We start from the raw sequence: 11,533 nt of genomic DNA on the forward strand, positions 1-11,533 counted from the left end.
AATTGTACAAATACTACCTTATGATAGAAACTTGGCTTGTGTATTCATTTTTTAATGTACAGCAATGGAAAAAGTTAGCTTCAGTGTGAATACTTTAAGAATGGACCTGGGCATAGAAATCTGATTATATGTCAAGCAACAAAAGTGAAGATCTAGACAGAATTTGTTTTCAGAGTAATTACATTTTTTTAGAAGAAAGTCAATAATTTTGTAGCACAGGGCTAACTGAAACAAAGCAGTAGATTTTTCAAAGTTCTCCAGACGTAGAAGGAACTTGCCTAAAGAGCAGCTATAATATTCTTTGATCTTCCTCTTGTGTGTGTAATGAGATCTGGACCTAGAAAACCTTCTCATCATAGAATCTAAAAATTAATTAAAGAATCACTGAACTAAGGCTGGATAGCTGTCAACCAAGGCAATGATGTCAGTTATTTGGGAAGGGGTACTGTTTGTTTGATTTTTTTGCAGATAAATATGTTGCCAGGTTAAGGAAAAGGGTGTGTTTAACAATTTAAAAAGTTTACTCTACTTTAAAGCTTCTTTTAAACAAATATTGAATGTCCACACAGCTTATTTGATTAGCAACTTATAAGGATTCCAGACTGATACATAAATTAGTTGTAGATCAGATCTGCTAAGCAACCCTTTTTCTAATAAAGATGGGGTAGGGGAGCAGACAGAACTTATAGAAGACTATATTTTACTCTTATGAAAATATAAACTTTCAAATTTTATTATAAAATTAAATTAATATATTTTGTTGCTGAAAAAAAAAGATGGACATGTATTCTGTAACTTTATTTTGCCCTCTTTTTAAGGTAAACTATGAATATAATATTCTGTTCCAGCCTTTTGGTATCCTTCTTAACCAATATGGTGTGGCCTCCCACTATCAGAGCAATGGATGATCAACCTAATCCATACAACTGGTTGTTTTATACTTTTGAGTGTCCACAAGAATGTTTCTGTCCTCCCAACTTTCCAAATGCTTTATACTGTGATAGCAAGACACTTAAAGAAATACCTGCTATCCCAGCAAGAATCTGGTATCTCTATCTCCAAAACAATCTCATTGAGACAATTACAGAGAAGTCTTTTGGGAATGCCACCCAACTAAAATGGATAAATCTGAACAACAACAAAATCACTACCGATGGAATTGAAAAGGGTGTGTTTAACAATTTAAAAAGTTTACTCTACTTGTTTCTGGAAGACAATTATTTAGAAGAGGTGCCTGCTCCCCTGCCAACAAGCCTTGAGCAATTGCGTTTAGCAAGAAACAAAATCAGTACAATCCCTGAAGGAGTTTTCAACAATTTGGAAAACCTAACTATGTTAGACTTACATCAAAACAAGCTGTTGGACAGCACTCTCTCAAGCAACACCTTCCAAGGACTGAGCAGCCTCATACAACTCAATGTTGCTCAAAATTCCCTTACAAAAATGCCACCAATCCTTCCAGCTAATGTGATGCAGCTATTTTTGGATAGTAATTCTATTGAAGCAATACCTGAAAATTATTTTGATGCAATGGTCAAGTTAGTTTCCCTACGGTTGAACAACAATAAATTAACTGATGGAGGTTTACCAGTCAAAGTCTTTAATATTTCATCCCTTCTTGATCTTCAGCTATCATACAATGAACTCACCATAATCCCAGCTATCAGTATCCACCTTGAGCATCTTCATCTTGATAACAACAGGATCAATAGTAAGTGCATATGGCCCAACTCTTTGAAGTAACTCTATTTTCCTACTATTTACAGAAATTTGCAATCTTGTTTTTAGATGGTCTTTCTTCTGAATAATATGCATTGGACTATGCTTCATACATCAGAATGGGGGGAATAAACAGCGTTTTGAAATTTTTCACACATATCAAGATACTGTACATTAATATAATTTATATATTTATTCAATAGATTTCAAGGCTACCCAACTCCAAAAACATTCTGGGTGGCTTGCAGTTTCAAAAGAGTACATAATATAAAAATATGAATGCCCAGATAGAGCCATACAATTAACAACAAAAACATTGTCAGGAGCTGCATATACACCCTAAACCCAGGCCTGGGAACAAAGCCAAGTCTTAATACTTGAAGGGTGGGAGCTGTATGTATATCTGCGGGGATGCTGTTCCAGACACCAGGCCGATGACAGAGAAGGCACTCTTCCTTGGTCCTGCAAGTTAACAATGTTTAACTGAAGACATCCAAAGCACACCCGCTCTGCCTGATCAGGCCCTATGCCATGAAGTGCTTTATAGGTGACAACTAGCACTTGGAAGCCAGCTGGTAACCAATGCAGCTCACTAAGCAATGATGACAAAGGAGGTAGCAAGAAATTCCCATTATTGCCTGTGCCACTGCATTTTGAAACAACAGTAGTTTCCAAATGGTTTTCAAGGGCAGAACGTTGCAATAGTCATGTCATGAAGTGAATAGGGCATGAATGACTATTGGAAGGGCCTCCAAATTGAAGAAAGGGTGCAACACAGGATGAACCTGTGCAAAGGCCCTCCTGACCTCCTTTGAGCAGGAGCTCAAAGCAGGGGGACTCCCAAATTGTGTAGTAGTCATGAATGGAGAAGTGCAACCCCATCCAAGAACAAAAGTTGAGAATGTGCCAGATCTAGGGGGCCCAAACAGCCACAACACTCAGTTTTTTCAGGACTGAGCTTGAGTCTGTTCCTCTCCATCCAGTCCTGAACAGCTTCTAGACACTGGGTCAGTATATTGACAGCTTCCCCTGTGCAGTCATGAGTTCAGATATACAATTGATACTGTCATGAGTACTGATGGCGAGCAGGAGGGGCCCTCTATCCAGGGGGGAAAACGCATGCGTAGTACTGAGGAATTAAGCAGCCATTCAAAGAGACACAGATCAGACCCGCCTTAACTTTCAGGGTTTATCTGTCTGGGTTTTTCCCACGCTTCTTCAGTTTGTTAGGATTCTGTTTAATGTAGCAGTAATAAACACTAGAGACCTACTCCTCATCTCAGTGTGATTTCTGACTGTTAGGACAGATACAATCTGATGATACCTGATTCTGAAGTTACAGATGACTTCACCAAGCAGTTTCATGCAAACAGGAGGGGTGACAGCATTGAGCCCTGAGGCATTAGCGAGGGACTATGGGCACAATCTCTTCCCTCTTCAATACCAACTGAAACTGATCACTGAGGAAGGAAGCAAACTACTGCAGCACAGGGTCCCCCACTTTCAACTCCCACAGCTAGTCCAGAAGGATACCATAGTCAGTGATATCAAAATACACTGAGGGATCAAGGAGCACAATGATGGATGCACCACCTCCATCCCAGCTGTGCAAAAGGTCATCAAAAGTACAACCACAACCACAAAGGGAAGGTTGGAAACCAGACAGTAACTGTCTCCAGTGGCAAAGTCAGTGATGACTCCTTGAGAAGAGGGGTACAGGGACAGGAAAGGAGCAACCTTGGACATCCCCCGGGCAATGGTGATATCACCAGCAAATCCTTTCAATACAGAAGCACCTTGATAGGTGCTTCTGACACACACACACACACAACTGGTCCCCTGGGATCCCCAGGCCTGATGACAAAGCCAGGTCTTGTGGGACTTTCTGAACCTTAGTAGGGATGGAATTAACCTAACTTCAGGGGGCAGAAGGTTCAAGAAGGGGGTGCCATGGCAGAGAAGGGCCCCCTCCTGGGACCCACCAAGTATAAATCCCTAGTGGATGGAACCCACAGCATGCCTTCTCTATCTGACCTGATGGGACAGGCAGATATAATCAGGAAGAGACAGCCCCTCAGACTTGTTAATTAGATTCTAATTAATGAAAACAATTTACTATTGTACAGTTGGAAATGCTGAGAGCCTCTGTTGCAAAGAACAAACATGGCAGAGAACAGAAACTTTAATAACTCAGAATACACAAAATTTATTCTAAAGTGCAAACTACAAAAAGACCAGACAAATCCATTACAGGGAACTGAATTACATGCAGAGCAAATTACTGGGAAAGTAAGCCAACTGCATCTGCTTCCTGTTTAGAAACATGTAGAAATGGTCTCTGAAATTCACAACAACATTGCATATGCATTTTGGAAGCTCTCACTGTAAACATTTTGCATTCTATTTTGTATGGAAATACACTGTTATCCAAGACAGTGCTTTTTGATTTTTAGAACTCCCTTACTGCAAGAAAATTTCCCACTCATACAGTTGCTGAAGACATTCCTGTGGCTTTCAGTGAGTTTCTGACCTTTTAAGGCAGAAGAGTAAAAACAAAACTGCCAAAATAAAGGTGAATATTTTTCCAGTCCCTGCAAGGGTCTTTATCTTTAAAAACAAAAAAAATAGTGTGCCCTCAAATTGTAAAATTCTTTGTCTGCAATCTATCTGGTGAAATATTGCCAAGATTATGTTTAAAAGTATTAGTTAACAAAGGATTTGAATGTAATGGCTAAATCTGTGGATTCAATACTTCAGTAGTCTTTATATATTTACTATATTTCTTGAAATTGTTTTAAACTTTTTCTATTCCAATAGGAACTTCAGAATATGTGCACTAAAGTCAGCTGACCTAATTTCCATGTCAATAATTACATAATTCTGTTTAAAAATGGACAATAAATTGGACCGTTGATGTATGAATAACTAAAGAGCTTTTCACAAGTTTACTTGACCCTTTCAACAATTAAGCTCTCATAAAAATGTCAGCATCAGGGTTCTTTTTTCCCCAGCCCTACCTCTATGACCAAGAGTAGCTTAAAATATAGCCTTATCTCAATTTATTCTTCAAATAGTTCTGAGAAGGATAATATGAAATGCTAAAGCAACTATCTTAAAAATTGAGTAGCACTTTAAACTTAGGTCTTCCATATCCAGGGAGAAGAATGATTTTTAACTCACTTCTGCAAACTAACTGTACTGTATATCTTATATGTACTTCCACATTTGGAAAATTTAAGTAGGACACTATCAAGTTCTGCTCTAGTGAATTATAGAAAAAGATCACAGTTCTGCTCTTTTTTACTTGTAAGCCGCCTACAGTCACTTATACAGTGAGATGGGCAGCATATAAATCTAATAAATAAATAAATAAATAAATAAATCTTGAGATGTACAACAGAGGCTTCACCATAGTTAATTTTACATTTTACAATTCTAAGAAATGGGAGTTGTCCAAAAACATTTTATTACACTAATAGTAATTTTATTTCTCTAAAATTACCAAATTGTTTTTATTATGATGCTGTAAAACAAACACCTCATTCATTCATTCATTCATTCATTCATTCATTCAAGATTTGTAAAAAGGATATGGAAAACAATTTCAAAGATGGTGTTGGAATGTGATTGTTCTCTTTAAAAGATATAAAGAGAGGAAGAAACTAAACAATATTAAATATGCCTCTGAATTAAACTTCCCTTTAAATTATCAGTGCCTTCACCTTGACAGCAAAGTTTAGATATATTTATTAAATTGATATGCCCCTTGACTCCCAACAACTCTGGGCAGTTCACAAGTAAAATACATTAAAAACAAGAGAGAGGGAGGGAGGGAGGGAGAGATGATAAGTTGGTGCTATCTAGAGATGGAGAAATCCAGTAATTTATTACAAATGCCATTAAACAAGTAAAGTCACCTAGTTGATATTGACTTCTTGGAAACCACACAGAAGTGGTTTGTCATGCTTTCTTCTGGGATATTTTTCAACTTCCAACTCTAGCCTACAGCTAGAGACTAGAAGCTATTTCCTGTAAGTTCCCCATCCAAGTTCTAACCAGATCTGATTCTGTTTAGCTTTTGAGCTTGGACAAAGTCAGCCAGATGCTGCTGCCTGCTGAGGCAAAGAAAAATCACACATCTTTATGATTTCAGAAATGATGTTGAAGGTACCCTTACCATTCAATTGATGGTTGACCAGCAAAACATCTCAATTTATTTTGCTATCTTTCTCACCTTCCATAGGAAAAAGGAGAACATGATGCTGACTGGTAATCTTACTCTCTTTTGAACAAAGTAAAAAAATAAATATTCAAAGGTATAATCACTTTTGCCCAGCAATCTAATGAGTTTTCTAGTAACTTTTATATTTATTTGGTGTTCTTTTTAGGTCTTAATGGAACTCAGGTGTGCCCAATTCCTATCCCAGGAGATTATGTTTATGAGACCAATTTGCCACAGCTCCGTTATCTCCGCCTTGATGGCAATGGAATCAAAGCCCCCGTTCCACTTGACCTCATGCTGTGCTTCCGGCTCCTTCAGGCTCTTGTTATTTAAAGACTGTTTTGTGACACAATGATGTAATGAACGATTTTCCTGGCATTGAACTTGTTACACTTTCCACGTATATTTTTGTTTTTCCTTGTATTTCCTACTTTTCCCTAGTAGCTCCTTTACTTTAAATATTCTATTAAGAGAATGTTTTTCATAGAGATGGATTCTAATACAGCCCTAAAAATTAGTTTAAAAATTGCTTTGTTGTATATTTTATGCATCTTGGTCTGCCTATTCAGGGAACTTGTTTTAACACATGTTAAGCAGAAGTAGTATGTGTAATTTAGACATAATCTTTATATAAAAATATATTACTGTAAATGTCAGATAGCTATGTTTAATTATGAAACTACATATCAACAATCTTCCCCCCTTCACTCCCCATTTATTCTGCTCCATTATTTCATAATTAAAAAGGACATACTTTAATCTATTTAGAAAAAAAATGAACATATGCAGTCACCATAATATTTTGAACTGTGCATATCTAGAGAATGTAATTCTATCATTTTTTTTTTAATAAAACGGTCTTCATTCCTATATAACAGCAAAACATGATTGAAGGTTTATTCAGAGAATTATGGTAAGCTTTGTAAGACATTCATGTATTCATAATTCCTCCCTTGGTACAAACTTACCTTGTCCATATTATATCTGGATAGCTTAATCCACACCAGTGTTTCTCAACCTTGGCAACTTTAAGATGTGTGGACTTCAACTCCCAGAATTCCCCAGTCAGTGTTCTGGGAGTTGAAGTTAACATATCTTAAAGTTGCCAAGGTTGAGAAACACTGATCTACACAGTATACATAAAATATCTATATCAGATAGATAGAGAAATACATATACATAAAATCTCTAGATATAAGTAAAAAGTAAGCCTAAAATATAATAATAATAATAATAATAATAATAATAATAATGTAAATCATCAAGATTAATACTATTCTTCAGTCATAAATGAGATGAATAGAAGAATTAGAAGCACAAAATCAAGCAATCCGGGAGGATACATCAGAGTCCTGGTCAGACAGAAAAAGTGACAAGCTTTGTACTCTCTGCCATCTGGATAGCAAAAACAGCATCCCTAGTTGTCAAGGAAAGAAAATATATATATTCAGGGGCATCCTACCATATAATTTTTCCTCCATTATCTATCTATCTATCTATCTATCTATCTATCTATCTATCTATCTATCTATCTATCTATCTAACTATCTATCTATCTATCTATCTATCAAATTTATATGGCCGCTCATCTCACAAAGAGTGAGCATACAGCAATTAAATAAAACAATAAATATATAAAAATAGTCATTATTAAAAATATAAAGCAATCATTATTAAAATATAATAAATTAAAGATTCAGAAATTATTGATAATATTCCATAATAGTGTGATCATGTGATATCTATTTACAAATAATTGTATTCAGTGGAGCTCATTCTTTAGTAACTGAGCTTAGAATTACAAATTAATGGCATCAACATAATGACAATATGCCTAGCTAGATGGCAACACTTAGCCAAATTTGACTAATTAAAAATAATAATAAACAGGATTGACCTGTTAATACTTGACTGAAGGAAATTATGCTCTTGTATTTCCTTTTTTAGGTATTCTTAACATTTTCTAAATTAAATTAATCAACATTTTCTAAAATCAAAGCAGAGCACAAAATATGAGAAAAATGCAAGCATGTTTAATTTCTATAAAACCAAATTATTGTGATTTGTTCTAAACCTGAAATCTCCAACAATGTCCAGAGACATTGATATGCCCATAGACCCACATCCAGTGTATTTCTTAGGGTTTTGTTTGTTTGTTTGTTTTAAATCTTAAAAATCAAAAAGGAAATTAGCCTGCAGAGCAAAGCACCAGCCTCCAGAATCAGGGATGCCCCTGAAATTGAAGAAAGAAAAAAAGAGCTGTTAAACTGTGATAAAATAATATAATCTACCCAAAATGCCCATCAGTAACTGACACTATTAATAATAACAGCCCATGGCAGATTTAAAATAAATACATTACTGCATGTGGAACATACTACACCATAATTAATGTAACATAATAATTAATAAAGAAAATCTGTCTAGTCATTAGACAAGACTTGTCACAGCGTTTTCAGTTGAAGACTATTGGGTCAAATGACTGTGCTGTCAACTTTTGAACAAATAATTTCCTCTTAGCCTCAGTTCTTTATTTTTCCTCTTGAGGACATACAAAATAATTACAGTAAAGCATTTGCATATAAAAACCCAACAGGCATTATAAAACAAAATTGTACATTTTCTATACATAATAAAAAGTTATTCTGTGTGTAGTTAATGAGTTTAAACGTCTTCTTTCTTGCTATATGTAAAAAAAGCAGCATCAAGTATTCCAGCTTTCTGTTTGTTCTTGAAAATGGCATGAATGATGAATTAGTTGTTTCAGTAAGGGATTTTGAAACATAATCTCTTTCCTCAAAAATAAATTACACCTAGCTACTGTACAAGGTTTTGCATTCAGAAGGTGTTATATGAAGTGTTAAAACACCAAGAAATTTCTCAGGATTTGATCTTACCACATCATCTTCCCACAACCCCAGACCAGACCACGACTGGCTAGGTTCAAATACCACAGACTCTTCACTAGATCTGGCTCAGTGATTCTGTGCCATTTGAGAAGGCAGAAGTAAAAGGTAAGTGTTCTGTTTCTTTTGCCATTTATAAGAAACTAGTTATTCTTGGAAACACACACATACGCACAAACACACCCCTAATCTTACGCTTATGTGTCAGAGTATTTTGATTCTTTGAAAAGAATAATAATTATAAGGATATACTTTATATTATTTGCTTTTTAATTTGACTTAGTGCTTTTGAAAGGGATGAATATAATTTCTGTCAAAATAGTTGACGTCTCTTGTAGCTGTTTATAGATTTATACTATGTCCTAGGATTCTGCTTATGAATAAAAAAAACAAACACAGATTTTCCAAACAGGTTTACACAGAAAGCAGGTTTACAAAAGTATGTGAAGACTGAAGCATATACTAAGGCTGGTATAAAGTTATAGAAATATATGATGAACTAGCTAGATACAATGCCAAAATATTATTCTCTGAGCAGTTTTAATTTGACAATATTTCAGTACATTATTAACCAGAAAATAAAAGCATAATATAAGTTTACAGCCTGGGTCCATCCTATTATTTTTCTCTAAATCAGGATACTATAATTCAGTGAATTTAGTGATGGATTTGGAGCTGGAAGAGATGTGAGTTCATACGGCTCAGAGTTCAATATACCATCTTATAGACTCAGTTTTTCAAGTATATGTTTGGACCATCAAATTCAGAATGTCAAACAAATAATTATCCAAGGTCCTTCTAGATAAAAAGTTCTAGATAACATTTATGGTAGTTATCTAGAATACAAACTTGTAAAACTCAGTACACATTTTGGAATAATATGTAAATAGAGATTAAAAGCCATCTCAGTTTGTTGATTTAATGTTTATACCAAGATATCTATTACGTTTGTCCAGTCACTGAAAAGTTTGCTTCTTTTTATTAGCATGATATATCAAAAGAATATTCTAAATAAATCATTGCTGAAAAGTGCAACACAGTTAACCTTTGAGTAAAAGGAATTTAGCTGCCTTTAAGTTCTGTCTACTAGCTATTTCAAAATAATTGAAAGCATACAAGATAAAAATGAGTCCCTTGTGCTGTTTGCTATTCCCATTGGAATTTCATACCTTCATGAGGAAATCTGTTTCACAAAGGCCTTCTTTCAAGATTTTAATATCAGAATGTTTGAGTCTGGGCAACCTCAACAGTAAAAGTGCTTCATGAATTTCTAATATTATAAGCACAGTTTATACATGATTTTTTTTTAAAGGCATGAGTGAAGACCTCTGCTTTCAGACATCGGGTTTATACATACAGTACTTTTCCTCATATATCAGTACTTCTATTGTTCAGTATATGTGAAGAATGAAAATGAATTTTTGTTTGGGAATATTTAAAATTGGAAATATATTGCTTTAAAGTCAGAACATTTATGACCAATATTCAAATAAGTATTCATTGCTTAAGACCCATTGCAATCAGTGGTACTTGGAGTGCAAATAACAAAGGGGGGTTAACTTTAACTGCATCATAAACCCAGTCATTAAAAAAAAATCAAAGTTACTCATCTAAATCTGCTTTAAATGTCAAGGAAAGAAGGCAAAGTTATAGGTATGAATCATTCAAAAGAACTATATTGGCTGAATTTCCATTATTACCAAATACTTGCATCCACTCCATTGTAGCAGCCTGCACATTTAATCATGTGTTGCTATGGTCATGCCTGGGTAATTCTTCTGAAATATAATCTTGGTGAGTTCTTCTGCAGAATAATGTTTGGGGAACATATCTCCAATGAGGAATTTAATTGCCTCAATCCAAATCCAAAGGTATTCAGTTTGGACTGCCAGCTACTATGTCTTCCCACTGGACATGCTCTCCCACCTTTCTGTTCAAGAATCCAGTTGCCAATTATTACCTTCCTGTGCATGGCTCTATCTGGATGTACATTACACACAATCCATATATACAAAGTAAAACTGAACATACAAACAAACAGACACACACATGTACAAGCATTAACTCAGTTGAACTCAGTGTTTTTTTCTTTGCAAAGTAACCAATGAACTGCTAGGGTTAGCCTGCAACAAACTAAAATATGCTGTTCAAAACAAATAGGAACATTAGAGGCAACATAACAGAAAAGCATACTTTGAAAGTGGAGCAGAAAAGTGCACTTTGAAGTCACTTTAACCTTGAATGGCAGATTAATAAAGGATGACACTATCTATGTTCTCCAGAAATAGTTACCTGACCATTCTGATGACAAGATAACCAGGCTGTGCAGATTAGCCCTAAGCCACAGCTGTCTTAAGAGATATCCCAGAACTAAACTGTATCTAGATATTTGTGCTGGGGAGATCCCACATGAGAGAGCACTTGCTCATTGCTATATATATTGTTATATGCTCACTGCTCTAGTTAGCCTCTAACTAGCCTGGAAATCCCAGAAAGTGTCTTGCTATTATGAAGGAACCATTCCAGTAATATACACAACTCCATCTTCCAGCATGGGATGCCCCTTGAGGACTGTAATGAGCCCACAATACAAGTATCCATTAACTTTCCCTGGTGGAAATCTCCATTAAGACACCAGGAGTTGAGTTAAATTCAGAGATTTTTATATTTAATACATAAATACATT

The 11,533-nt window shown here is 35.2% G+C and overlaps 1 protein-coding gene across 1 annotated transcript; it reads left to right on the forward strand.

Annotated features, from left to right (window-relative positions):
- Positions 1 to 825: 825 nt before the first annotated feature.
- Positions 826 to 6,282, forward strand: KERA (keratocan). The gene is made up of 2 exons (XM_063308880.1): positions 826 to 1,711; positions 6,108 to 6,282. The coding sequence occupies exons 1-2, from the start codon at positions 826 to 828 to the stop codon at positions 6,272 to 6,274; spliced, it is 1,053 nt and encodes a 350-aa protein (XP_063164950.1). The 3' UTR covers positions 6,275 to 6,282.
- Positions 6,283 to 11,533: the final 5,251 nt, after the last annotated feature.

Source organism: Candoia aspera, chromosome 7 (genome assembly GCF_035149785.1).
Source record: "Candoia aspera isolate rCanAsp1 chromosome 7, rCanAsp1.hap2, whole genome shotgun sequence".
Lineage (NCBI taxonomy): Eukaryota > Metazoa > Chordata > Lepidosauria > Squamata > Boidae > Candoia > Candoia aspera.

Excerpts from the sequence above, each read along its gene's own strand:
- KERA (XM_063308880.1), top strand. The coding sequence starts at position 826 with ATGAATATAATATTCTGTTCCAGCCTTTTGGTATCCTTCTTAACCAAT. Across the intron at positions 1,712-6,107 it reads TGATAACAACAGGATCAATA|GTCTTAATGGAACTCAGGTG; the intron begins GTAAGTGCATAT and ends TGTTCTTTTTAG.